The following is a 26,973-nucleotide window of genomic DNA, read 5'->3' as shown; positions in this document are numbered from 1 at the left end:
GCGCACCTGAGTCAGGAAAGGGGTGGGTTCCAAAAGCAAAGGACTCCTTCCAGTAGTATATACAAGTCTTTATAAAAGAATCAAAAGCTCAATAAATATGCAAACTTACACAGAGCCGAACCCAAGCCTGGGGTGGCCTGTGGGACTGGGAGGGAGGAAGGCCAGACCAGGGGAACAAACATCCCAGTTGGGGCCAGATGAGACTGGAGGGGTAAGGGCCACCCTGGAGCCCAGCCCAGAAGACTGGAGTGGGTGATCCAGGAGCAGCGAGCAAGGGACACTGTGGGGTTGGGGAGGACTGGGGGAGGGGTGGACAGGTTAGTGAAGGTGGCCTTGTTGGGGGTCCTGAGGAAGTACTGCAGCCTGGGCCTGGAGCTCAGCTGAAGGCTCCTTCGCTTCCATCCAGTCTGGCAAAGTGCAAATCGGGGGTCCTGCCCGGCACTCTGGCTCCTGCGGGCACAGGCAGCAGCCAGAGCTGGGAGCAGGACGCCCCAGGAGGCACGCTGTCTGCCGTCGCTCGGTCAGGGGCTCCCTGGGGGGCCTCCCTCTGCTCAGACCTCCCTGCAAGAGAGGAGAAGGGAGAGACAGTCCTTCCTTGGTTGATGCCACTTGGAGGGGCTCTGGCCGCCCTCCCTGCCCCACTGGAATTTTCAGGCCCCTTCCCCACTGCCCACTGTAGACACCGTCGTGTAGGCTCTGGAGCAGGCTCCCGTCCCCATCCCCTAATGCCACCTGCTCCCAGCTTTAAGAGTGCCCTTACCCATTCCTGAGGCTCAGTGCCCCCCACTCCGGCACACAGGGCCACCAGCCTTCGACCCCAGGCCACTCACGAGGCAGTAAGCGTAGAGTTAAGCAGCAGGGTGGTCCTGATTCGGTACAGCTGGGCGAGCGTCAGCCGCCGGTGCTGGGCAGAGATCCCGGGGGGGGGCTCGGACTGGACCCTGGGCAGTTCTTTGCTCCTCCTGGCGGGTCTTTTAGGCTCCCCCACCAGGCAGCTGGTTCTGCCCTCCAGCTCTGATGGCTCAGAGCCACGGCCAGGGTTTTGTGTCCCCCGGCGAGCCCAGCTGGACCCAGCTTCCCGAGGGAAACCCTGAGTCCTCGTGCCAGGGACTGTGACGGCCAAGCAGAGTTCTGACAGACTGCGGCTGGGCGTGGGGGGCGCTCTACACGTGGTGGCCCCTGACAGCAACTGGAGGAGGCTGGCCTCAGATTTGGACTTGAGCAGGTGGGGCAGACGCGGCAGCAGCAGAACGGGTGTGCGGCGGCGGAGGTGGGGTGAGGGTGGAGGTGAGGGGGCTTGTGGCAATTCTGGGGGCCGGGGCACTGGCTCCCCCGCAGGGGTGGGGGCTGCAAAGTCTTGCAGGGAGGTTGGGGAGAGGGTGCCGTAGGCAGAGTCCATGGAGCAGGAGCGGCCATCCACGGGGCCCAGGGGCAGCAGCTCGCCGGTGGGCGTGACAGAGGAGGCCGTGGTGCTCAGGGAGGTCTCGTCCGACTGGGAGCTGAAGGGGCCGCCCTCAAACTCCGGAGAGGATGGCGTCTCCCCGGGCTCCACCACAACCATGGCCAGGGTCTCGGTGGAGCCATCGGAAGCACTGCGGAGCCGGGAGGAGACACTCAGGCCAGCTGCCCGGGTGGCCTGGTGCAGCCCATGCTTGGGCACCCACAGGTCTATAGCCTCTGGCCTCTCCGGAGCAAGCGTATGGCCCACCAGCCCGATCTCCCAACTCCTGTGCCCGTAACACGGACCCCAGGAATGGCACCTGGCACCACCACAACACTCCGTCTGGCCGGACACAGTTCGAGAGCCCTTGGCTCAGCTCTCCGCCCGGCTAACACCAGACCATCAGAGTTGACGCTCCAGCTAAAAACCCTTTGCCAAGCCCACCTGGACTCAGGCGGGTGGCACAGCCCTCTCCCCCATACTGAACCATTCGGAGGAAGGGACCGTGGCTGGGCCCTGTGCAGGGTCAGGTGCCTTGGGACCAGGTCTGCTCTGGCTGGCAGGGGCGGGGGGCGGGGCATACCAGCGCTGGGAGTTGAGACTGTTGCTGCTTTTGCGCAGGATGGTGGGAGAGCTAGCAGCAGAGGTGCTCCTCTCCCCGCCATCCTCCTCCTCCTCTTCCTCGTCGTCTTCCTCCTCCTGCTCATCCTCCTCCTCCTCCAGGCTCTGCAGGTGCTGCTGGCTGCCTGGGTGCTCCTGGGCACGAAGCTGCTGCAGCTGGTTCTGCAGGTGGGGGAGGGGGTTGTGAACAGCCCCCACCCCCCCGCCGGGACGCCCTGCCCACCCCCATCCGCACACCCACCACTCGGTTCCCACCTGGGCATTGTAAATGGCGTCCACCCAGCCGCGGCACAAAGCCTGGCTGCTGGCCTGGAACGTGTAGGCGCCCACGGCACTGTGGAACTCGTTCAGATAGATGAGCAGAAAAGAGCCTGGTGAGGAGGGGCTCAAATCAGCCCCGGCTAGGACCCGGAGCCCCTGCCTGCCAGCTCCTGGCCTGCAATAGACCAGGCTCCTCACCAGGGTCTCGTAGCTCTCGGCACACAATCTTGTCCACCAGCAGTGGTGGTCGGACGACTTTGGTCCTCTCAGCCTTCTTCACTGCCTTGGTCACCAAGAGTAGGTCCGTAAAGAGGAAGCAGTACACGTCCATCTGCAGGGGTAAGGGGGCAGCAAGGGGAGTGGGCGAGGCCAGGGATCAGGGCCAGGGTCCTGGGACCGCAGCCTGTCTGCTGTGACACCCTCTCTTGGGCTGGGCCCTGGACCTGCCCTTCCTTACTGCACTTTGGTGATGTCGCTGGGGGCACTCAGATTTTGTCAAACACCTTCCCTGCTCCCTGCCTCCCATGAACCTGAGAATAAAATTAAAATGAAGAGAGGGGCGCCTGGGTGGCTCAGTCAGTTCAGCGTCTGCCTTCGGCTCAGGTCACGATGTTGGGGTCCCGGGATCCAGCCCCACATCAGGCTCCCTACTCAGTGGGGAGCCTGCTTTTCCCTCTGCCCCTCCACTGCCCATGCTCTCTCTTTCTCTCAAATAAATAAAGTCTTTTAAAAAATTAAAATGAAGAGCAAGATGTTATTCCTTCATGGAACTATAAAGGTATAATTTATTTCAGTAAAAAGTTCACATTAAAGAGAAAAAGGGAATTTATGATTTGTGATTTTGAAAGCCACAATTTGGGGTTCCTGGGTGGCTCAGTTGGTTAAGCATCCAACTCTTGCTTTCAGCTAAGGTCATGATCTCAGGGTCCTGAGATCAACCCCCCATCGGGCTCTGCTCTCAGGAGGGAGTCTGCTTCTCGCCCTCTCCCTCTCTCCCCGCTTGCATGCACTCTTTTCCTCTCTCTCAAATAAATAAATAAATCTTTAAAACCACAATTTGCAGGCTCTGGGTTATGCACCTGGGATTAGTAGCTCAGAAGCCAGGCTCTGGGCTGTTCATGACCTGCTCTTGGAATGCACCCCCCCCCCCCGACCAAAAACCCTTATGGCACCAGCAGGGGGGCAAGCCCAGCGCCCCACGGGCTGCGCCCATGCTGCCACATCTATAAAGAATAAACTGCAGGCAGATCATGAGCCCTCAAGGGACCACAAAGTCATTCTTTGAACTGCCGCCCCAACTGACACGGCAGCTAAGAACCATTAACTAGGGCCCAGAAGGTTCCCAGAAAAGGGTGGTCCAAACCCACAGAGCAGGAGGTGGGGAAGGGTCCCTGGGGGTGGATGGACCCTAGAGTCACCTTGCCGTCCTTCCCCTCCTTCATCCTCAGGCTCCCCTCCAGCAGCAGCTGTCGCGTCTCCTCAGGGGAGGCGCCAGGGATGGGTGCTGTCAGGTCTAGGTGCATAAACTCCTTCAGGAGCTGGTGATGGGTGGGGGTGGGGGAGGTGTAGACAGGTCAGGGTCCGACGCCCGCTCTGGCCCCGGCATCCTCAAGCGAGATTCCCAGCACAGCCCCGGGCTGCCAGTCTGGCCCTCCCTCCGTTCCAGCAGGGCCAAGGGTCCCCCACCTTGTCCACCTCGTCGTTGCTGCCCTCCACCACCTCGTAAGCGTCGATGCGGCTCACCACGGCCGCCAGCCGCTGTCGCTCCTGCCGCTGCCGCATGCACGCGTTCACGTGGTGGAGGAAGCGCTCGGCGGAGTCGATCTGCGCAGCGGGGAGGGCGACGGCGGGGTCAGGCCCGGGGTCTGGGGAGGGCCCCCAGCGGCAGAGGGGGACCCCGCCCGCCGCCCCGGTTACCATGGTGACGACGGCCTCCTTGGCGCGCGGCTCGTCCGTCCTCCTCAGCACCGACTTGAGCAGCAGCGGGTACTTGGTGAGCCGCTGGTGGGGCTTGGCCAGCATGTCGCTCAGCTTCAGCCGCTGGCACTGCGGGTGCTTCTCGGCCCACTGCGGCGCGGGCACCGCGGGGCTAGGTAAGCTCCGCCCCCGGGCTCCAGGCCCCGCCCACGCCCCGCCCACCGCCCCGCGGCCCCGCCCGCGCTCACCGTGACGTAGGCCCGGAAGAGGTCGTTGTCGCGCAGCAGGCCGCGCATGTACTCCATGCAGCCCTCCTCCTCCAGGCAGTACCGGACGTAGGGCTTGAACAGGGAGCCGAACTGGCCCGGGGCGGAACAGGCCCGGTCACCGCGCGCTCTCCGCGGCCGGGCCCTGCGCCAGCCCCTCTTCAGGCACTTTCGTGACCACCCCAAGGTGTGGCAAATGTTACCACCCCAGTGTCCAAACCGAGCTTCCGCGGAAGTGACCGCCCTCCCCAAGGAGGAAAGGCAGGTGGCCTGGTGGGGTCCAAACCCGGCGACCGACTCGGAATTCTTTGTCCCCGAACACTAGGGGTCCTCTGGGGCCCCTGGTGGTGGAGGGGGAGGGGCTGGGGTGACTGGCAGACCGGATTGGCGCTCCGGCCCTGACGCAGTGCCCCCGCCGGGGTCCGGCCCGGCCCGTACCATCTTGAAGCCTCTGAGGAAGTCCCCGGGCTGCAGCAGCGCCCGCGTGCGCCGCGCCTTCTCCAGCACCGGCGCCATCACGCTGGCCCACAGTCCGCGGTGCAGCCGCGCGATCTCGGGGATGTTGCTGAACAGGCGCTCGGCCTCCACCTGCGCGGGGCGGGAGGTGCGCTCGGCCCCGCCCCGACGACAAGCCCCGCCCTCAGCCCCGCCCCTTCCATCGGCACCCGGGCCCCAGGCCTCGCCTCACCTCGCACAGCAGCCCCGACTCTTGCAGGTTCAGGAGGCAGCAGAGGAACAGCTGTGGGGGCAGGGAGCGAGGCAGCTGGGGGGCGTCCCGGCCCCGACGCCCCACGCAGACTCAGACTCCTCTCCACCCCTTCCCCCTCCCAGGAAACCCTGAAGCAGCCTGGGACAGAGCCGGTTCACCCCATCAGAAAAGGCCCAGCCTCCACAGCCCAGCTGGGGGTCGGCCGGCCCCGCCCCCACCTGCAGGGACATCTCTGGGAGACTGGCCTTGCAGTCACACCTGGAGCTCTTTCCTCCCTCTCTGCCCTGGCTCAGCCTCCGAGTTTCAACGAGGACGTTTTCCATGAACCCCAAGCTCAGGATAGGTGCGCTCCCCTGGCTGAAGTACACACACACACACACACACACACACACACACACACTCTCTCTCTCTCTCTCTCTCTCCCCGCCTCCGCCTCCAGGGGTCCAGGGCGTGGCTGCTGGACAGCTCGTACACAGCAAGTGCTCCGGAATAATCACTGAGTCAATGTGCCCAGTGTCCACCCAGCCGACGCCACACACTTGCCCAAAGTCCCCGGCAGGTGCCTGGCCTGTGGGACTCATCTCCTCCTCCCTGGGGAGCAGCCCTTCTCCCTCTCCTTCCCCTGTTCCTTCTGCAAAGCCCCAGACTCTGCTCAAGGGCCCCCAGCACGAGGCTACGGGGCTGGGGCAGGGGGGAAGGCTGGCTCTGGGCCAGGTGTGGTCCCACACTCACGTTGGTGATCACCCGCAGTTTCTTAATGTAGGAGGCCTCCGTGTGCAGGAGCTCCCACACCGCCTCCTGCTGGTGGCACTGCCTCCGCGTCAGCTTCTGCAGGAAGGGCAGTGGGTTGGCCAAGAGGTCCAGGGTGTGCCCAGATGACCAGGGAGGAGACACACAACCTTGCAGGCCACGTCCTTTTCCCGGCGGGGACATGGAGGTCCCCCGAGTTCTGGGCCCTCCTCTCCCATTGAGACAGCCAAGTGGCGCTGCACTTTCCTTGCCTCAGTTTCCCCAGTGAGTTAATGATGACAGCAGCCTGGCAGGGCTGCCCCACAGAAAGTCCTGTCACTGCGGTGGTACCAACCTCATGCCTGTCAATGAGCTCCCGCCAGCTGTCCTCCAGCTGTAGGCAGGCGTCGTCCTCCTCTTCCTCCTCATCCCCCTCTTCCTCCCACGAGTCGTGGTCGAAGCGCAGCCTCCGGGCCAGCCGGGGCAGCCCGAAGAGGCCATACGCGTGCAGTTTGCCCTCCAGCTGCTCCATCTTGTCCACCTCCTGGAAGGACACCCATGGTTGGGGTCAGGGGACAGGGCCAGCCAGCTGCCCTGTCCCCAGGCCTCTGGGACCACCTACCCGGCCAAAGGTGCTGGTGCTGGGGCCCGAGCTGAAGAAGCCACTGAAGCGACTGGCAGCCCGGTTCTTCCAGCTGTCACTGCCACCACTGCTGCCACTGGGCAGAGAGCAGCTGGAAGATGCGGGGGCCTCCTGGCCAGGGATGCTCGTCTCCCCCAGGAACTCCGACATGTTCTTTCGGCGGCGCCCAGGGGCCTGGCCAGGGAGGGGGATCAAGGCCAGGCTCACCCCGTCTCCCGCAGTCCCACCCCACAGTGGCCTCCTAGACCTCCGGCAAGCTTGAGATGTGGGAGGGGCTTTGCACGCCGCCCACCCTGGGAGGCCGCCTCTCCTGAGATCCGGACGTGCTCTGGGGCTGGAAGAGCCAGGCACAAACGCACCTGGGCCACCCCCCCCCAGCCCCAAGCACACACAGTCACATGCATATTTCATGCACTTATAAGCACAGCCTCAAACGGATCCACAACACACACACACACACACACACACACACACACACACACACACACTGGGGCACCAGCAGACACTCAAAGACAAGACCCATTATCTTGGGGTCCCCTGTCCTCAGAGCCAGCCTTATTTTCCAGAGGGGAAATTAAAGCCCAAGAGAGGGGTGAGGGGCCCAGGTGACCTCCCCCTAAGCCGCTCCCCACCCCCAGTCCCGACACAGTGCCTCACCAGGATGTCCAGGCTCTCCCGGCGGCTCTGGGGGTCCGCACGCTCCAAGGAGGGGGTCCCAGCCCTGGCTGGCCGCAGGATTGGCAGACTCAGGGACTTGGAGTCCTTTACTCCCTGCTCCACCTTCCCCTCGTCCCCTGGCTTGGCTGGGGCAGCATCAGGGGGAAAAAGAGATCCTCAGCCCCAGTGGTGAAGGGGACCACAGACCTCTCTCTCCTGAGGATCCAAACCAAGACCTGGCTGCCCTCGCCTGGGGCCCCGCCCCACCAGCACCTACAGCCAGGGCCCGGCAGAGACACCTGTATGGTAATGAGCCTGCTCAGGGCCGTGGCCAGTGGGAATCTGAGCCTGGGAAGAAGCAGCCATCTCTGGGGGGGCCCCAGCCTGGGCCTAGCCACCCCGCCTGCCAGGTTCACCGCTCACCTTTGACCCGTAGGTAGTGTCCCCCGAACCGGTAGGCCTCAAAGGTGAGGGACAGGGGTGTGTTGGACTGGTCCAGGTAGATATCCACTTTACCCAGGGCTACGCCCTTCCTTTCAAACACCGGCAGCAGCACCTCCCTGCCCCAGGACAGGAGGGGTACGGGTTAGGGGGCAGGCAGAAGAACTCCCTACCCTGGGCACAGCTCCAGCTCCACCCCACCTTATGGATGATGAAGGGAGACACCCACAGGGTCATACAGAGGCACCAAGACATACAGGTGCGTGCACACACACACCTGCTAACAGAGGGTCACACACTCCTACAAGCACCTCCGCACAAGCCAGCATGCCTACGCCCTCACTCTTGCGGGTCTGCACACCAGGGCAGACGCTGTCACATGCCGGGCCATATCCAGGAACTGGGCCACATGCACATGTGTTGGGACACACAGGGGTCTCTGCCCAGAGGTGGGAAACCTGCTCACTCACAGGCCACCACACACACATACACCGCTATGCCTTCAAGAAGCCATACCTACCCTCCCCTGCCCCACTCCCTCTGCCTTGGCCCCACCAAGCCCTACCCCAGCGACTTCTTCTTCATGGCTGGAACGATCTCTGTCTCAATGTCCACATTCAGGTCAAATTTCAGGGTGAAGCACTCCTTGCTTGGGTCCTGAAAGGGCACGGGTCTCTTCACTTCGGTGCCCCTTGTCTCTGAACCTCCTCCCAGGGTCCAGGATGGAAACCCCAGCATGGGAGTGAATGCAAGGATCCCCCCAGGCTGCCTTGGTCCCAGGGAGGTCCCCTGTATCCCTCTCGCCCAAGAGAGGAGTTCCCGTAGCATCTGGCTCCTGGCTAAGGTGGGCAATACTGGGCTGCAGGGCACAGTGGTGGGGGAGGGGGACCCACTCACTCCAGACCCCATCCCTGGTCCTGGAAGTCAGAGCAGACAAGCCCAGCCTTGGGGATGGAAAGGGACAGGCCCAGGAAGGGCAGGGGCTGGCAGGAGCCCCCTTGACAGCCTGGGACTCCTTACATCTGTGTGTCTCCTTCTTGCCTTCTTGGAGAGTTTCAGGCCTGTGCTCTTCCGGTCCCTGCAGGACAGAGGGCAGAGGTCAGAGGGCATGGCTAGACCCTCACCAGGGTGGGATGTGAATGGGCCCTAGCTGGCCACCAGCTCCTTGCTCACCCCAGGGGTGACAGATAACTCAGGTGTGCTCAGGCAGCCCAAGGCCCACAGGGTCTGTGCGCCCTCTGGTGGCCAAACGCAGGAGCTACACCCAGTGGTACCTAGTCGGGCAGAGTCCTAGCCCCGGAGCTGGAGGCGGGCCCAGGCTGGACAGCCTCCTCCAGAAACCGGGTGTCCATGGTGGCAGGGAGGGGTCTCCAGTCAGGCCTTCAGAAGCCTCTGGTCTTGGATCTCAAATCAGAGTGTCTGCTTTGCCCACCTACCCTTTGCCGTCCACAGAGCTTTCCTCTTCCTCCTCCAAGTCCACTGCAGGGCTGGTGCGTGGGGGGCATGACCGGGTAGACACGTTCCGGGCCAGGACAGAGCCTTTGGAGTAAAGTGAGAGGAAAGGTCATGCCTCCTCCCTCTCTGGCCCCCTTCTCATCCTGCTACCAGCCCCAGGCTCCCCGCTCCCCGGAGGAGCGAGCGCCCTGCAGGTCCAAGACGGGAAGGGGCTCTGTCATTGTTCCATATCTCTCCACCGCTAGACTCAGAAAGACACAAGGACCCTGGGATGACACCCCAGGCGATGCCCTGCCTTCAGTACAAACCCACCTGTGGCCTCAGTTTACCCTTCTATAAAATAGGGAGGAGGAAATCCTGCCTCTGGGATTGCTGCAGGAAGGGACCAACGTCTACGGCTCTTCCCTTGGGCCTCCTCTCCCCACCACCATGATGACACCCAAGGTCCCCGGGGCTTGGCAGAGGCGGAGAGTCCTTTCACCCCTCTGACCTGCTGTAAAGGGAGACAGTCTGGCATTTCTGGCCAGGCAGCCGGTTGCCAGCGGGGCCCGGGACAGGTCCCTATGCAGTGGAGGGGTTTCTTGTTCCCCTGACCTGCCCGCCCCACCCTCCACCGCTCTGCTTGCCAGTAGCCTGGCTGAGGGATCTGCCCAGCAGTCCCCGGCCCTAAGGACAAGAAGAAGGGACTATTCCATGATGGCCCAGGGGCAAGTTGGAGGAGCAGCTCCTGGAGACGCAGACCCACAACCTGGTACAGACAGGCCTGCTCTTGAGATGGGGCACTGTCCCCTGACTTCTCTTATTAAAACACTGGGAGCACAAAAGGGGATGTAACATTCTTGAGTTTCACTGTTTTCGGTCACAGCTCCGGTCCTTGTGATGGCCCTGTCGCCGCTCTGACAGTTACCAAGACGCCGTGCCCCTAGACAGGGAGCTGCTGCTCTGGGAACTCGAAGGGACGGGCTGGGGCCCCTCCCCACACTCACCTTGTGGGGGCAGGTCAAAGCGGACGTGCCCATCATAATGCATGGCGCTGTGGAACTTGCTGTCACAGACCTCACAGAGGTTGAGGGGTCCCCGGCGGTGCAGCTGCTGGCACTCAGCGTGGTGGCATACCTTTTGGGGAAGGAGGGATGCTGGCAGGGAGAGCCCCCGGCGGGCACAGCGGCAGCGGGCACCACGGTGGCCCAGACCACTGCAGGCCACAGGCCCAGGCTCCTGGTCGCTCCCAAGGCTGCTCGTTTCTCAGCCATCCATTCCCCACGGGGGGCCTCGTGCTCCTTAATTCACTCTGTGGACAGTCCCCCAGCCGCACTATGTGTCCATTGTGGAGGATCCACCGAGAAAAGCAGATCCCCGCCGTCGAAGGACAAGGTGTGGAGGGGAAATTTCCAGGGAGGAGCCACGAGGCAGTTGCTACCAGGGCCTCTTCCTGGGGTTCAGGAAGGAAGGGTACCCCGAAATGCTCGGGGGTGACATCTGGTTTGGCCAGCTCTGTGTCAGAAGCGGCAAAGCCCTTCCTGTCCGCCCCCCACCACCAGCCCCTCTGCCCTAAGTTCTGTGACGTGTCTGGCCCCTGCATGCAACCTCACATGGGGTGAAGGGGGTGATGCCAGAGTCCACAAAAGGCACGGGCCTCTGGTGCTAAGGCAGTGCTCCCCCCCGCCCCCCCCCCCCCCCCCCCCCCCCCCCCCGCCCCGGGTATTTACCGTATTTACTCTATCACCGTATGTTCTCCCCCATCCCTGGGGAGGACTGCCATACCTTGTCCTCTGCCCTCTGGCTCCCACAGCTCACCTCCAGCCCACTCTGCTTCCCACTTTCCTTGTTCCCCACCCGGTTCACCCACCTGCCCCACACTGGGGGGGCTTCCCCCTGCTCCAATCCAGCCAGCCTGCCAGTGAGAGCAGCCCAGCTGCCAGGGTGTGGAACTGCTCAGCGCCCTCCCTCCCCTACACCATCAGGCTCCCTGTCCTTTGGCTCACAGGCCCTGTTCTCCACCTCCAGCTTCTCACACCCCCTTTCAGTGAGACCCCATGAAACAGGTCTCCATCCTGATCACTTCCTTGTTTTCCCTCCCAGTACTCATTAACGTGTCTTCCCTGACTTTCCATTTTTAAGTATTTCAGACCTACAGAGAATTGTAAGAACGGTACAGTGACCTCCACATTCCCCTCTAGCTTCCCCAGTCGTGAGCATTTGTCGTGCTGTGCTCCCCTCTCATTTCCCCCTCCCCAGGTGTGGAAGAGCACAGCCATTCTCCTACGAAACCCCAATACAACTGTCACGGTTGGGAAACTGATCACAGATATATGACCCACCCGTAGTCTAAGTTTGCATCCGCCCATCTGCCTGAACCATGGCCTTTACGGATTTGTTTTCCCACACAGGAACCTGTTCAAGATTCACACACACTCTCAGTTGCGTCTGTTTATTCCCTTAAGGACGAGTTTTCCACATGTTTCTGTTGTTTTCTTTCAGGACATCGATACTTTTGAAGCATTCAAGCCAGTGGTCTGGCAGAAAGTCCCTCCATCGGGATCCTTCCGGAGGACCTCAGGTCGTTTCAGGCCGAGCATCTGGGCAGGGACATGAGAGAGAGGACAGCATCCCCTTCCATGCGGCCGGCTGCCGGGTCACCTGGGGACCCCCTGTACTGTGTAAAGGTCCTTTTTCCCTTTGGGATGAATAAGTAGCCTGTGGGGGCTACTCTGAGATACCCGGAGCCCCAGCAACTCCAGGGTTCTCACACCCACTGGTGATGTCTGCCTAAACCGAATAGGACTACAATGGTTGCAAAGAAGATTTTTCTACCTTAGAAAATCTTCTCTTCTCTCTCAGACCCTATCCCCTCGTTTCCCCTTCCATCCCCCCAACCCCCTCCTCTTGGGCCCCCAGCCACCACTGTGTTTCTAAGTCCACCCACGGGACCCAGCCCTTGGCACAGGGGGTCTCTCTCACACCATCATCTCATCCTCCGTGGTTCCCCAAGCTCCATGCTCTGCTGTCCCCAGGCAGCTCTCAGCCCCCCTTGTCCACTTCCCTTGGCCCCTCACGCCACCCCCCCAGTCACATGACTCCGCTGTCTACAGGCTGGCGCCTCCCAGAGGTCAACTCTCAGGGAGGTCCTCACCCAGGACACCAGACCCTTGGCGGCTTCCCCCTTTGATCCTAAGGAGTACGTCAGATTGCAAACGCCCACCCGTGAACTGCTCAACCGTCCCACACGGCTCCCTGAACTAGAGTCGACGGCAGTGCCTCGCTGCTTTGGGGGGGGCATGGGGCTGAACAGCAGCCCCCCAGAAAGACGGGTCGAGTCATCACGCCCAGGACTTCAGAGGATGGCTTTATTTGGAAATAGGGTCCCTGCAGATGTGAGCAGTGAAGACGAGGTCATGCTGGGCTCTAACAATCCTCCGAGCAGGGTCCCTACCAGATGAGGAGGGACAGAGACAAGGACACACGGGCAGATGACGCCACCGCCACTACATTGTGTGGGTCTCTGCATGAGGATCAACTTCCGCCCACCCTGGGTGCTCCGTGTTATGGCAGCCCCCGGGGAAACAGATCAATTAGGCCAAAATCCTTGGGGTCACTCTGATCTCTGTCACACCTCAGCCTGGGCGAGAATGCTGGTGGCCCTCCCTTCACTATCGGTAGCTTCAAGTCGCCCACGCCCACTGGCCCACTGCTGCCCCCTGGCCTCGGTCAGGGTCACCTCTCACCCCACCCACAACACTGACCTCACTACTGGTCTCCCTGTTTCCACCCTTGCCCTCAATCATTTGCTCGCCACAAGCAGCCCGAGCGGCCCCTGAACAAAACACTCAGCGGCTTCCTGTCTCCCTGCAGGAAAAGCCAGAGTCCTGTGCGGTGACCGTGGGGGCCTCATGCCCTGTCCTGCCATCCAGGCTCCCTCCGCGCCACCGGCAACCCCCGTGCCCCTGTGCTTCGGAAGCCCCACATCTGCTACTCCCTTGGCCTGGAATCCTCTTCCCCGGACGCGGAAGTGACAGACCTTTACTCTAAAATCACTGTCCCTTCACACTCCCCGTCCCCTCGGTGCCCTGTCTGCCAGGGAGCACCCTGCCTGTTTCTCTCTGCTCCCGGCACACCTCGCCAGCCCGAGGACAGCGATGTTAGCCTGCCCCACTCACTGCCCTATCTCCAGTCCTCGCTGCTCAGAGAATACTTGCTTCATTCAGTAAGTAGGGCGATGGAGGGTCGCGGGAGGGCTCTGGGCTGGGGAGAACCCAATCAGAGATTTCCAAGGTGACAGGGTGAGGACAGATGGCCTCGAGACAGCAGAGGAAGGAGTCAAAGAGGATGAAGAAGGTGGCTGAAAAGTCTGATCTAGACTTATAACCTGATCACTATGTGCCGGGGGGCTGTGCTACGGGCCCCTCGCCCCAGCAGGTAGGAGCTGTGACAGCCCCTATCTTACAGAAGAGGAAAGTGAGACTCGGGAGGTTTTCAAGTAACTCATTGAAGGTCACCAGCCAGTGAAGCCGGGACCCGAAGCCAGTGCCGTGAAGCTCCAGCTCCTAGATATCCAGCACGTGAATGCGTAGCTGAGAAGGAAGACAGGAGCAGGGGAGGCTGGCCCCAGGGCAGCCTGGGGAGAGGGGGCAGCGGCTGTAGAGACAAGAGGGAAGCAATCATAGTTTGAGGCTCACTGTTTGGCTCCTGTGTCCCCCCCAGTCATCCATTAGACCGAAAAATAAAAACCCAAACCCCCAAAACCATGGGCACGGAAATGACAGCAAGCAGGGGGCAGCCTGGGCCCTGGGCAGGTGGCTGTGGACACAATGGCCCAGATTCCCGATGGCAGCCTGAGCGCCAGGTGCCCCCCACCGCCACACCCTCCTCAAATGGTCTTCAAGTGTGTTCCTGGGGCTTTGGGCAGGCTGTGAGTTGTGCCCTTCAGCCAGAGCCACTGTTTCTATTCTCATTTTATCTACTCCAAAATAGCATGAAAACCGCTATCCTCAGCCACAGCTCTGCCGCCCGCACCGTGGCGTCCCTGAGGCACTGCGGACAGAGTGAGCATTGGCTGTGCGGCTTCTGGAACCCCCCCTCCAAAAGCTGCAAACTTCTCCTCTTGACAATGAATCTAGGGAGAGCGCCCACCCCACTTCAGCCCCTTCTTCGCAGGAGCCCCACAGTCTGCCAGCTAGGCAACCGACCCCACCCTTGCAGGCAGCCTGGCAGCCAGCCTGGCACAGGTACCCCCCACTCCCAGGCCTCTTGTGATTTCCCTGACAGCTTCATTTTGCTGGTACCAGGCTTGGAACAGAGCGGTGGGGCTGCTGACCTTCGGGTCACCCAGGCCCTAGTCGCACAGTGGGGGATGACATGGCAGGACCCCTTGCTAGGTTGGAAGGGTCCCGCAGAGGGCCTCTGGGACCCTTCCAGCCCAAGTCCCTGGTTCCCTGCCACAAGCCTATCTTTAAACCAATCTAATATACAGACCATCGATTTTCACATGAGAATTCACTCCTGACAGCAGATTCAGCATTCAACAATTATTTATCGAGCACCTACTGTGTGCCCACCCTGTGAAGGTACTTGTCTCCCTTGAGATACTCGGGAATGCTCATTTCCTGTCACTCTGGCGGGCTCTGGGGAGTCTCACCACAGCTCCTATTACTACTAACATAATATTGTTACCATGGCTACTACTGATGGTGGTGATGATGGGAGCCTGTGCCCGGCCTGTGGCTAAGCGCCTCTGCTCCCAACCTCCCAGCAGCCCCCGCACTCAGGGACAGCAGGACATATGAGGGCCAGGCCCCGGATCTGAACCAGGTAGGTGTTTCTTCACTTAATTCAACAGGTCTGTTGACAATAAACTTCCAGGAACCCCCACCCCCACCCCAAGAATCACAAGCCTAACTGGGAGCTCAGGTTGGGCTGGGCACAGCCCTCTTGCTCAGAGTCTCGTCCCCAACCCCTTCTCATACCTCCATCCCCAGACGGCAGGGTCTCCACAGCTCCCTTCAGGAACCAGGGTCTAAAGCAGGGCAGTCCCTTCCCAAAGCCAGACTCTTGGATCTTCTCAGACCAAGGTGCCTACTCTCCACCTTTGCTGCCCTCCGAAGGCAGCAGCACCCCTGCCCGCAGGGGAGGGGCAGCGGGGGTGGGTTCCCAGGGCTCAACCCAAAGAGGAGAGCCCCCTGGACCAAAAGGCCAGATCACCCAGGAGCTCCAAAGGCAGCGGATGGACCCCAACTTTACAAATAACAGAGGGGGCCCTTTAGGGAGCATGGTCAAGGCTGCCCCCCAATGGGGATGGGGTCAGAATTCTGACCAGAAGTCAGAATTCCCCACACACACTAGGGCTGGGGCCAGAGGCCGGAGCAGGGGGCTGTGGGCAGGGCCCGGACAGAGGCAGGGAAGGGAGCGGGGCTCCAGCGCAGGGCCTGGGACCCGCAGGTGTGTCCGGAGGCAGCCCCAGACACAAAAGGCTCAGGGCTGGCCGGCCCCCCCCGCCGCCCGGCCCCCTCGGTCGCGGGGTGAGGAAGCATCCCGCGGGGCCGGCAGTCGCGCGCCCCCCGCCCCGCCCCCGCGCCCCGTACCTGTCCTTCACCGTCGCGCGCGCGACCCCCCGCCTGGCAGGGCAGCCCGGGGCCCGGCCTGGAGGCCGCGCGGCGCCCGGAGACGCCGGGGCCCGTCCCCATGGCGGCCGGAGGAAGCGGCGGTCTGCGCCGCCCGCCGGACAAAGCGCGGGGCTCCGCTTCCTGCCATTGTGCGGCCGCGCCCGCCCCCGGCCCTGCGCGCCGGGACCCCGGGGGCCCCCGCCTGCCTGGTCCCCGCCCGCCTGCGCCACGCCGGGGCGGTTCCGCGGCGCCCCCAGCCCCGCCCCCGGGGCGCTCCCCGCAACACCCCGCTGTCCCGCGCCTCCACTGCGGAGCCCAGACCCCAGCCCAGCCGCGCGGGCGCCGGGCCCTGCCCTGCCCTGCCCTCCTCCCCACCCCCAACGCCAACGTCTGGGGCGCAAAGACCCCTCCCTGCAGTCCCGGAGACCCCGCCTCTGAGCCTCAGGTCCCGGACCAACCCCCCGCCCCGCCCCCCCGACTCCCTCTCCCAAGGGAGCTCCCGAACGCTGCGGCATAAGGGGGGGGCAGGACTGGGGCACAGTCCCACCCGTGTCCTCGGACCCCGCTCTGTGTCCTGTCCCAGGGACGCCTGTCTCTGCTCTGACCTCCAGCTGCGCGGGCCGCCCCTCCGGCGCTCAGAGGCCCTCCTGAGGGCCACCCTAGCGCCCGCCCGCAGTCCTGAGTCCTGAGCCTGCGACACCCTGCTCCCACTGCCCTGCGGTGGCGCCGAGGAACGGAGGGCGCCCGGCCACCGGGGACGACAGGATGAGGCAGCGGGCGATAGGCAGGCATGTTGGTGGAAAGGGTGGAGAGGGTAGTCCTTTGGGAGCTCCCGGAGTTGGGTGAGAAGGAGAGTCAGGAAAACCCCGAAGCCCGACTGGGCTTTCCCCCAGATTGCGAATCTTAGCAGCTCCAGGCTGGGTCCCTACCGCCTGCCCCACCCGGGGGGGCGGGGGGGCGCACTCATGGAAGCCTGAGAGGGGAGGATTAGGGAATGGGTGTCCCCGCTGTAGGGTGGGTAAGGTGAGGGTGGGGTCCCCAATGTAGTTTGTCAGAGACTTTGTTTCTCCACTCATTCCCAAGAGGTGGGGGCAGGCGCTACTATCCCCACTCACTGCTGGGGGCAAAGGGACATAAAAGGCCACAGGCAGGACTGAAACCCAGACTTCTGACCCCATCTCAGTAACTATGGGGCTGCGGCAGGGGGCGGGGTGATGTCATCAGCCCCCCCAGCCCCACCCCCGTCCATCCCCTAGATAGCTCCTTCTTCTGGTGCAGTGGGGAACCAAGGTGGGGTCTCTGAAGACAGCTGGGAAGAGGCAACAAGCATTTCACTCCAGCCCGCTGGTTTCAAGGGCCACCTCCACTTTCAAAGCCCAAGCCGTCCCTGTCCATACTACAGGCAAATCTTCTGAACACTAAAACCGGATCATGTCACTCCCCATTGAAAACTCTCCAATGGCTTAGAATAAAATCCCACCATGCCTGGCTCCCACCTCCCCTCCTGCAAGGTCCCTCGCGGTTGTCTCCTAGCTGGCCTTGTCTCCACAGCTGCGACTCACCAAGCTCAGCGCCTGTACTTTGGCCTTCTCTGACCCACAATCTTGTAATGGCTGGCACCAGACCCCCACTTCAATGCCACCTCATCAATGAGGCCTTTACTTCCTCTCAGAATAAGTAGCCCCTTGCATCCCTCATTCTCAATCCTCTAAAGAATTATTTCCTCCTGGGGCGCCTGGGTGGCTCAGTGGGTTAAGCCGCTGCCTTCGGCTCAGGTCATGATACCAGGTCCTGGGTTCAAGCCCCACATCGGGCTTTCTGCTCAGCGGGGAGCCTGCTTCCTCCTCTCTCTCTGCCTGCCTCTCTGCCTACTTGTGATTTCTCTCTGTCAAATAAATAAATAAAATCTAAAAAAAAAAAAAAAAAAAAAAAAGAATTATTTCCTCCTAAGGATCCAAAACTACCTGAACTTGTTTTACTTCTTTGTTCACTTCTCGATTATCACTCCTCCGTGCTAGAATGTCCTCTCCAGAGGTCAGGGGCCTTGGCTGTCTGGGCCACACTCATCGTCCACACTGAGAACAGGTCTGGCCCATGGCAGGTGCTCAGTGAGACTAGATGAGAACAGATGGAGGAAGGCAGAGGAAGGGTCTTCATGCCAGAGTGGGCCATGGGGGCAGGGAAGGTCTCGGCCTGGATGTCCCTTCCTGCTGCTGATGGTCAACAAAGCTGTCCCAACCGTCTAACCACAGTTTCTCTTCTGCCTCCTAGCATCTGTGACCTTGGGCCTGTCGGCCTATCTAGCACAGTTGCTACCACAGATCTCTGTCCTCACGGCCCCACAGTACTGACAGCTGAGTGCCAGGCCTGTGCCAGCGGTTTGAGGCACCAGAGGCCACCCAAGTGACCAGGCCCTGGTCTTCCTCAAGTCATGCTGCTGCTGAAGCACCCTCCAGGCAAGGCAGAGGGCTGCTACTTTGAGGACCAGGGCCCTAGAGCCCCAGGGCCAAGAGTGCAGGGTCAAGGACAGCAGAGCAAAGGGAAGAAAGGAGCCCCCAGCCCTTGCACCGGGGGAGGGGAAGGCCTCAGCAATCTCCTGGGTCCCCACCTCCTCTGTGAGAGGGAGCTGAAATAGCCCATGCACAGGACAAAGAGGTCCCAGCCCCTGTCTCCCTGGGGAGGGGGCCCCTCTTCAGCCCAGCCCCAGCTCCAGGCTCATGAGTCAGGGCTGGCTTGTTGAAACTGATACCCAGAAACCAGATGCTGGGCTGATGAATAATGGAGTCTCCAAGGCAGGAGCCCCCTTTCATTCCCCCCAGCACCATCTCCCCAACCCCAGCAAAGCAGAGGATGGTGGGCAGTCGAGCCCCACAACAGGTTGGGGATCCGGCCTGGTCTTTGGTGGGACAGAGGAATTCCTAGTCCAGGAGCGACCATAGGTCTGGGTCTAGCTCATGCTCTCCTCATAGCTGACCAGCCTGGATGGAGCATCTTGGCTAGAGGGACAGGACTGCCCAGAAGCTCCTGATCCCGGGCTAAGCTCGCCTGGGAGCTGACTGGCCCCCAAGGCCCCATGTGGCACCTTGGAAATCCAGGGGCGGAGGCTGCAGGTTTGAGCAAGCTGGCCAGGGTGGGGCTAGCTCTGCCAGGAGACTCTCCTAGCTCCAAACAGCCCACCCAGCCCCTCCCTTCCCCCCAGGCCTGGGCCTCACTCCCTTGGATTCTGGGGCCCACCTGGAGGCAGAGCCTGCTTTAAGGTCCTGCCCTGTGCTGAGCAGATGGCAGGGGTGTAGAGAACCTCTCTGCCTGCCAGGCTAACTATACAGGCCCCAGAAGTCAGCAATTATCCCAGGGAGTGGTCCAGCTGGGACCCAGCGCTAAGGAGAGAGGTAGAGGCTGTGGTCAGTGGACTTCACCTTCTGCCCAGTCCCAGCACAAATGTGCCAGATCCTGGAGTCCAAGACCCTAGGACTGAAGCCAGCACCTTCTCCTGACACCTCTCTCTCTAGTGAACTAGAAGGCTCCTTGGGAGGGGCTGAGGGAGGAGACACAGGCCTGGGCTGCAGAAGACCTGCTTCTGGGCTCCACCTACCCCCGCCCTCACCCACCTGTGCAAAGAGGGCATTGGGCAGTTCTCTAGAATATTCTACCTAGGGATGGCCCCTGGGCCCTAATGTGTGCCTGGACCCTAGCCAAGGGACAGAGAATAGGAAAATCCTCCTAGAGCCCCGCAAACCTGGGGAAGGTTCCTTCGAAATCTGTAGGACCCAGGGCCCCCTCTGCCTCCATTTCCGCGTCTTTGATCAAGGCCAGCCAGGGCCTCTCCAGGTTCTTGGGTCCTCTCCCTCTCCGCCGCCCCCCAAGCGGGTCCTGACCAGGCCAGGCCGCCCGACGCTCAGGCTCGCGCGCCCCCTGCCGGCCTCGAGATGACTTTCCGCCCGGGACCAACTCCCCGACGCCCAGCTCCCGCAGGGTCGCCGAAGCCTCCCAGCACTCCGCGCCAAGGCCCCTCCGGAACCTTCTCGCCCTGCCAACAATCCTCACACCGGGGCTAGGGCCCTATAAGCTCCTCACGGCCACAGCGCCGAGCCAACCCCACCCTAGAGTCCCAGGGGCGGGGGCGGGAGCTTGAGCCCATTCCACCCTCAAGTAAATGGAGGCAGAGCCAGTGGAGCCCATCGATACCCCCCCACAGCCCTAGGACTGCGTGGGACCCTCTCCTCCCGGTTCTGTCCACTAATTCGGGGGCAGTCTTGGAACCCAGACCCACAGCCGTCCCGATCCCAGCCCCGTCTCGTCCCCAGCTTCCCCGTGAGACTCACCTTAGGGACATGGGTCTCCTCCCCTGTGGCTGGGGCTCTGGCCAAGGCTGCCAAAGCCTGGGTGCGGGGACGGAATGGGGGAGCCCGCGCGGAGCCGGGGGCACCGGAGCCGCGGGGCGGGCTCAGTCGGAGCAGCGCCGGCGTGGGGCGCGGGACGTAGGGGAATTACGGTAGGCCGGCGCGGGCGCTACCACCTGGGCGGGGCGGGACGTACCATCCGAGCGGCCGGCGGGCGAGGGGGGGCGCTGGGAGCCGGAGGAGGGCGGGCGCCGGAGCCCGCGGCCCTGGGGGCGGCAGGAAGCGCGGCGGGAGCTTGGGGGTCATCTAGGGGCCGGGGGGTAGGGACTGTCACTGGCCCCGAGGGCGCTGGCCCTTTCCAGACGTGCGGAAAGTTCGAAGTCCCCAGGCCTTAATGACCCTGGCGCCGGAGCCACGGGCCCGCCTATCTCGGCGCCCCTCTTTCCCCCTGGCCCAGGCCGGGCCTGGCTGAAAACGGGGCCGCTCCGCCGTTCGGTGCTCCCCGGTTCTCGCTCTCCCGGCCGCCCAAGTTCAGAGTAACTCTGCCCTCTGCACAGGGGGTGCGGGGAGTGCACGGCACACAAGCGGCTCGCAGGAGGAGTCAGGCAGCCGGCCCCAAGCACACCTCCCGCCTTGGCCTTCCCGAATTATCACCACGGGGTGAGGTGGGTGCGCCGGGCATGGCCCCTAAGGCCTGGGGCTGATCTGGGGCTCAGGCCCACCTCCATTTTCCCAAATCTAGATGCCTCTCGCCAGGCCCGGGCCTGGGGGCTGCCGGTTCTCCCTCCTGGCAGGCGCTGCCCTCTTTGGCAGTGCTGACCTCCCTGGGGCTGGGTCCACTCCAGGACAGCTCATCTTGGCTATAGCCCATGTTGGGGTTCCTCTGTCCTTGCCTCCGGGGCCAGGCACCCCATGCCCTCAACTGCTCCCCCGGGGAATTACTTTGCCAAAAGCAAGGAGTTCCTCCTTGCTTCTCTGGTCCGGCCACTCCCCGCAGCTGCAAACTGGACTGCCACCTGTCTACAGCCGACCAGCGTCTGAAAGTCACCCCCAAAAATCCCCAGACTCTGGCCGCTCTCAAGGACACCCTGGCCTCCCACCTCTCACCCCCAAAGCCTTGATCCAGAGAATAGGTGACTCCCTCTCCCATTATTCACCACATCCTGCCCATTCTTTCCCCACAAGGATCCCAGATCCACCCCTTCCTCTGCCTGTGTCCACTGGTCTTCATTTGGCCACCCCTCCCTAGCACCCCTCCTCCTGACTCATCCCTGCCACCGCACAGCCTACTGTGAAACTGGAAGGGACTCCACTCTCTCTGCTTGAATACCTCTAGGAATGGAGTGCTCACAAACACCAAATCTGAGTGAGAATTTTAAATTTACCTTAAAAAAAAGGAATGGAGTGATCACAGCCTGTACACTGGGGTGAGCTCCCCCTCCTGCCAGGACCCTTGGAGCCTGGCAGAAAAATTCACTTCCCTTTCCTCCTGACAGATCCTTAGAAACAGGGAGGCTCTGGGGACAGACAGATCTGGTGTGAGTCCTGGCCTGACCGTGGCAAGTCATTTAACTCCCTTCTTCGCGGTATCCTGTCAGGAAGGTGGAGACGGGAGATGGGGTGGTCCCTACTGCACAGGGTGGGTGTGAGGCCAGGAAGAGTTTCCTGCAGGGACGCAGGAATGAAGAGCGGCTGCTAGAATCATTACCTTTTAGGATGATACCCTGAGGCTCCCATCTCCAGGATAAATCAATTCCCTCCAGTGTCATGTGCCAGTGTCCCTTTGGCCTGTGTCAGCCCTCCTCCATGTCCCCTGGTGACCTGCGGTGCCCTGCACAGACTGTGACCAGAGCCCTGCCTCAAGGGGGGCCCCTCCAGTAGCTGGGGAGCCAAGATACCATCTGTCCTGTGATCTCTCTGCAGGAGGGCTGGGTACCCACTGTGTCATCGCCTGGCCCTCCACAAGAGAGGAAAATAATACTTCCTTCATCTCCCTCCTTCCCGAGACTCCAAGCTCCACCTGCCCTGGGAACAGAACAGACGCGCCATAAACCTTTGCCATGCTTTGCCATGCGGGGTGGGGCTAGCTGGGGTCTGGGATGGAACCCGGGGAGCCCTCAGGTCTCAGGAAGGGGAGGAGAGCACACTCCCAGCTGAGGGGTTTCTCTTCCCCTCCATGTACGTGAACGGCCAGCATTCTCCTGAACACCTCCATCATACTACACTCCACGCTAAGCACGGCACAACTGAGCCCCGTGTTCATCCTTCCCGCAACCCGAGAAGCCTCAGCTTGCAGATGAAGAAACTGAGGTCAGAGACGTGTCGTGATTTGCCCAGGGCTGCACAGCTGGGAAGGAGTGGGCTTTGGCCCCAGAGTTCACAGGGGTGGGCTACTCTCCACACCTTCACCCTGAGGAGGGGCAGGGATACAACTTCTCTCCTGCGGTCTCCAAAGCCCTGACCTTAGGGTGCTCCCTGTCCAATTCTGCCTCCCCCTGCCACTCCCTGGCGCAGCTCCCTCCTTAGAACTCCAGCATGCCTCCCTGCTCACTCACCTTCCTACCCCTCAACACCTCCTCATTCCTCAGGATGCCAGCAGCCTCCACCAGGAGCCTGTCTCCCAGAACGAACTCCAGGGGTAGGGGGGACCCCAGCACGCATGAGAGGCTAACACAAAGCCTGGGGACCAGTTGGGCAAACCCATGTCCTGACTTCTCCCCTCCTCCCAGCGGAGCTAGGATGTCGGCTCCAGGAGGCCCTGGGCCTAGAACGGGGCATGGCATAGCAGATGCGTTTGGTGAATGCACAAATGACGTCATCTCCCTTAAAAAGCTAGTCATATCCTGCTAGCCTTCTGAGCCTCGGCTGGGGAGGAGCGAGAACGAGGCTCTGGATTCCCCTCCAGACCCAGCTCTGCTCATCAGGCTGTGCAAGGTGGGCGAGGTCTCTCCTCTCCGGGCCCATTTTCATCACGTCGCGTGAGAATAAGGCTTTTCTCCTGAGGTCTCTGTGGGCTCAGGGAGACAAGCATGAGGGCCTAACTCCCTACCTGGTGCACAAGCCTGATTGGTCAGTGGTGGTGATTCTCACCATCAAGGACAGTCTTTGCTCCTCTTCCTCACCAAAGCAGGATGTCAATCGCCTTCTCTCTTCTCACTCTCTGCTCCAGCCAACTTGACCCCTTACAAGACAAGCCTCCTGCCCCGTGTATCCTGCCCTCTCCTGTGTCTGAGGCAGCCCCCCCCTTCCTGGGCCAGTCCTGTCTGCTGCTCAGCCTCTCTCTATTTTCTCCCCCACTGGAGGCCACCTTCTCCAAGATGTCTGCCCTCACTGGCCCCCCAGCCACTGATCACTCAGGCATCCCTGTCCTCAAAGTGAGTCTGCGCCATTGGTCCTAACAGGGGCCCCCCTGGGGACAGGACTTGGGACTCTCCCCCTGCAGGCTGGGTGACCCTCTGGCCAATGTCAGCCACGCTGAGTTCCAGGCAGGCCAGGGCTGGGCTGGAGCTAGGACCTAGAGGCCATGGAAGGGCCACACTCGCTGAGACCTGGTCGCCACTCGGAGGCCTCCCCTCTGCACAGTCAGGAACCTCCCACCCTTGACCCTGTCTGTGGCGGCTCGGGCGCCTGGCCCAGGAGCAGCTGCCTGCAGGAAGGGCCCCTGGTAGGATGTACTTTGGGGGCTGCTGAGGCCGGTGTGTTGCCAGGAGCCCCCATCTGGGAGAGAGGCAACCAGCCAACACCAGAGCCCCAGTGCCAGGCACCAGCCGCGCCAGCACGCTGTGTCTGACATCACAGCCACCCCCTTGCCTGGTGACCACGGCAACTGAAAGCCTCCCCCTCCTGTCCCCGCCCCCAGAACAGTCCCCCATGTTCCTTCTAACCTGGTCTTCCTGTACAGAATGTATGAGCATGTGTCTGGGTGGAGGGGGGTGGTAGGGGGAGCTGGGCGGTGGGAGGGTGGCATTTTTAATTTCCTGCAGCTGGCAGAGCTGAGCTACAGGGCGGTTTGGAACACAGGCTCTGCCATGACACAGATCTGGGCTCTGGGTTCCAATCCCAGCTCCACCACATCCCAGCCATATGTCCTTGGGTGAGCCACTAGCTCCCTGAGCCTCAGTTTCTTCGTCTGTAAAGAAGAATGATGACAGTACACACCTCCAAAGGCCAGAAGGAGGAGACAGGGGGCCCTCCGCTCCCAGGCCTGACCCAGTTAGTGCTGGAGGTTTTCATCGTGGTCACTGAAATGCATGCTGGAAGAGGCCACACTTGGGTTCAAGCCCTGGCTTGGTCTCTCCTGAGCTGTGGGGCCTCAGCCAAGTCACAGGACCTCTCTGAACCTTGGTCTCTTCTTCTGGAAACTGGGGCACCCAGGCCTTCCCAGCAGAGCTGCCACCAGCAGCACATGGGGACAGAGAGCACAGGGCACCGAGCCTGGCACGATATGGGTAGAATCGCCGGGCAATATTTATCGTCCTCCCTCTCGTTCTGCCCTGCTCCCGGCACCCAAGTCCTGGCCCTTCAGGACCAGTTGTCCCTTCTTCCCTTTGTCATTCCACAGCACAGTCACTATCACCCACTACCCTAAGTGTCCCCAATCCATGCCCAAGCCTGACTAGTGGCCCAATGCTGTAGGAAGGGTGCCAACTGAGCACTGGAGCGAAACCTCCGGCTGGGGGTGGCCCTTCCCTTCCTGGGTCTCAGCTTCCTCATCTGTGACATGGGGCCACAGCTCCCATCGCCTCAGCGTGGCTGCAAGGACTGCAGTGCAGGTAAGGGCTCTGGGGCACCCCTGCTTCCCCGGCTAGCAGAAGGCCCCTTCATTTTGCTGTTTCTGAGCCAAGGGCAGGCCCTCTGCCTCCTAAACCAGGGCCCTACACACACTTGAACCCAGATGACACCGTAGCTGGGCCAGCTACACCCTTGCCAGGGCCCTGTGGGTATCCATGCCTGGAGAGAGAGAGGGTCAGAGCGCTGCCCCCTCTGCTCCCGGCAACCCAGGCCCTCCAGCCTCCCTACCTTGGCTGCGCGCCCCTTGTCCATGCAGTCTGGGTTCTGACAGTGCAGTCCCTTCTCCTCCGCCAGGCTCTGGTCGTCTGCAGAGGAGAGAAGCAGTGGTTATCAGTCGGGTGGGGCCCAGGGAAGCTGCGCCCCAGGCCGGGCGCACCCTGGCGGCCCTGGGGCCCCGGTGGCCTCCACACTAGAGGATGGGAGGACCGGTCTCCTCAATCCTCCCTTCAGAGGAGGTCAGTGTGTCTTTCTCTTTTAAATGCCGGCTTATCCGCGCGGGAGTCTGTTTGCAGAGTCCCGTTCTTGTTACAGTTCCCCAGGGAGATCACCCAGATTCCACGGGGAGAAAACGTCTTTGGACATAAGCGGCTCCCTCCCTCTGTCCCACTAGTGGGGGCGGGATAGCTCAGTGACCTTGCGGGGCTCCAGACTCCCCGGGGATCCCCTTACGGCGGCCGGTCCGAGATCCCTTCTCACCCGTGCCCTCCACATCTCAGCCTCTGTGGACGGACTCTTCCTCAAAGGGCCGGGGTGTCCCCTTTCCCCATCTTTGACCCGGAATTTGGCCCCCTCCTAGCTGCCTCTCTCCCCAGGGGCTGGGGCGCAGCAGCGGAGGGGGGCAGGGAAGGGGCAGAGAGGCTGCCCGCCCCAGCCAGCCTGCAGGGCTAGGTGCTGCTGAAGCGGGCCCCAACACGGGGGCAGAGTGCGGACCCCCACCGCCCCGATTTCGACACCGGCGTCCACCTCCCACCTTGAGCGGGCCTTCCCCAGAGCGGGGTAAGGAGCGCGCCCTGGCTCCCCACGGCTCCCCGCGCCCGCCCTGCCGGCCCTCCGGCCCGCTGCGCCCCCCGCCCGCGCCCCTCCTCGAGCCGGCGCGGAGGCAGTCCGACCCGCAGGCCTGCTCGGCGGGGCCGCCCGGGGGCCCCGCACTCACCCATGGAGGAAGCGCCGAGCGGCCGGGGACACGGGCGGGGCGGGGGGCGCGGCGGGGCGGGCGACGGCGGCGGGGGGCGGGCGCCAGTCGGGTGCCGGGGGACAGGCCGGAGCGCCACCACCGCGGGACCCTCGGCGACCGGAGGCGGGGCGGGGCAGGTGGGCGGCGGGAGGAGCCCGCCGGGAAGCCCCGCCTGCGGGGGGGCTGGACTCCGCGGCCCGGCCCGCCCCCGCGCCCCGCCCCGCCCCCCGCAGACTCGCCCTCCGCGCCCCGCCGCGCGGAGCCTGCACCCTACCTCGCGGGGCGACCCCCGGCGCCCTCAGCCTCCCACACACCTGGAATGGAAACACCCCGGGTGGTCGGGAGACGTTCTCCGTCTCTGGGCACTTGGGGATACAGGCGTTTTCGGCAACTTTGCTATCGCCCCCGGTCCGAGAGGTACCTTGTAAGTGGAAATGGTGCCTCCCTGTAGGTCGGAGCGCGGGTCAGGACCGCTCTGTGGCCCCTCGTCTTCCTCCCCCAGCAGAGGACCCCCGTTTGGAAATGCTGTCGTGGTTGGGGGTGGGGCTGCATAGATGGGAGTGGGCTTGGTAGCCGCGGCTGTTTGGTGGGTTCGCATTTTTAAAACTTTAGGGAAGTATAAGTATGTACAGAAAAGTGCAGCTGTCAGGAGTGCGTAACTCAGTAAATTTTCACAAAACATATTTTCACAAGATAACCAGCTCCCAGATCAAGAAGCAGAGCATCGCCAGGCCCCCTGCAGAAGCCCCCTCTTGGGGGCTGCCAGCCACTCCCACGAGGGGCAGAGACTTGCTGACCTCTAACCGCATCGATTCGTTATGCCTGGTAGTTTATGTGAATGGCGTCACGCGATAATTGGACAGCATTTTAATGGTTACAAAACACTTTGCACTGCAGAAATGGAGCCTGGGGAGGCGGCCAGGGCTCCC

General features: G+C 62.2%; 1 protein-coding gene across 8 annotated transcripts; it reads right to left on the bottom strand.

Annotated features, from left to right (window-relative positions):
• Positions 1-53: 53 nt before the first annotated feature.
• On the bottom strand, positions 54-26,132 carry PLEKHG5 (pleckstrin homology and RhoGEF domain containing G5). Of its 8 annotated transcripts, XM_047725665.1 has the most exons (22): positions 26,024-26,131; positions 25,099-25,175; positions 10,127-10,256; positions 9,122-9,224; positions 8,706-8,763; positions 8,251-8,342; positions 7,668-7,804; positions 7,245-7,390; positions 6,567-6,761; positions 6,300-6,488; positions 5,948-6,043; positions 5,195-5,245; positions 4,945-5,094; positions 4,489-4,599; positions 4,241-4,390; positions 4,010-4,147; positions 3,742-3,861; positions 2,522-2,654; positions 2,318-2,433; positions 2,025-2,224; positions 831-1,592; positions 54-561 (listed from the first exon to the last, which is right to left on the bottom strand). In XM_047725665.1, exons 1-22 carry the CDS (start codon positions 26,025-26,027, stop codon positions 552-554), a joined length of 3,168 nt encoding a protein of 1,055 aa, XP_047581621.1. In that variant the 5' UTR covers positions 26,028-26,131; the 3' UTR covers positions 54-551. The 8 variants fall into 8 exon arrangements, with proteins under 8 accessions (XP_047581621.1, XP_047581618.1, XP_047581616.1 ...); XM_047725662.1 differs by lacking the exons at positions 25,099-25,175; positions 26,024-26,131 and adding an exon at positions 22,635-22,657 and having other exon boundaries at positions 7,245-7,312; XM_047725660.1 differs by lacking the exons at positions 25,099-25,175; positions 26,024-26,131 and adding an exon at positions 22,635-22,656.
• Between the last annotated feature and the right edge of the window lie 841 nt (positions 26,133-26,973).

The sequence above is a fragment of the Lutra lutra genome, chromosome 4 (assembly GCF_902655055.1).
Source record: "Lutra lutra chromosome 4, mLutLut1.2, whole genome shotgun sequence".
Taxonomy (NCBI): domain Eukaryota; kingdom Metazoa; phylum Chordata; class Mammalia; order Carnivora; family Mustelidae; genus Lutra; species Lutra lutra.
Note: the sequence above shows the minus strand (reverse complement) of the source record. Positions and strands in the feature narration are given on the sequence as shown.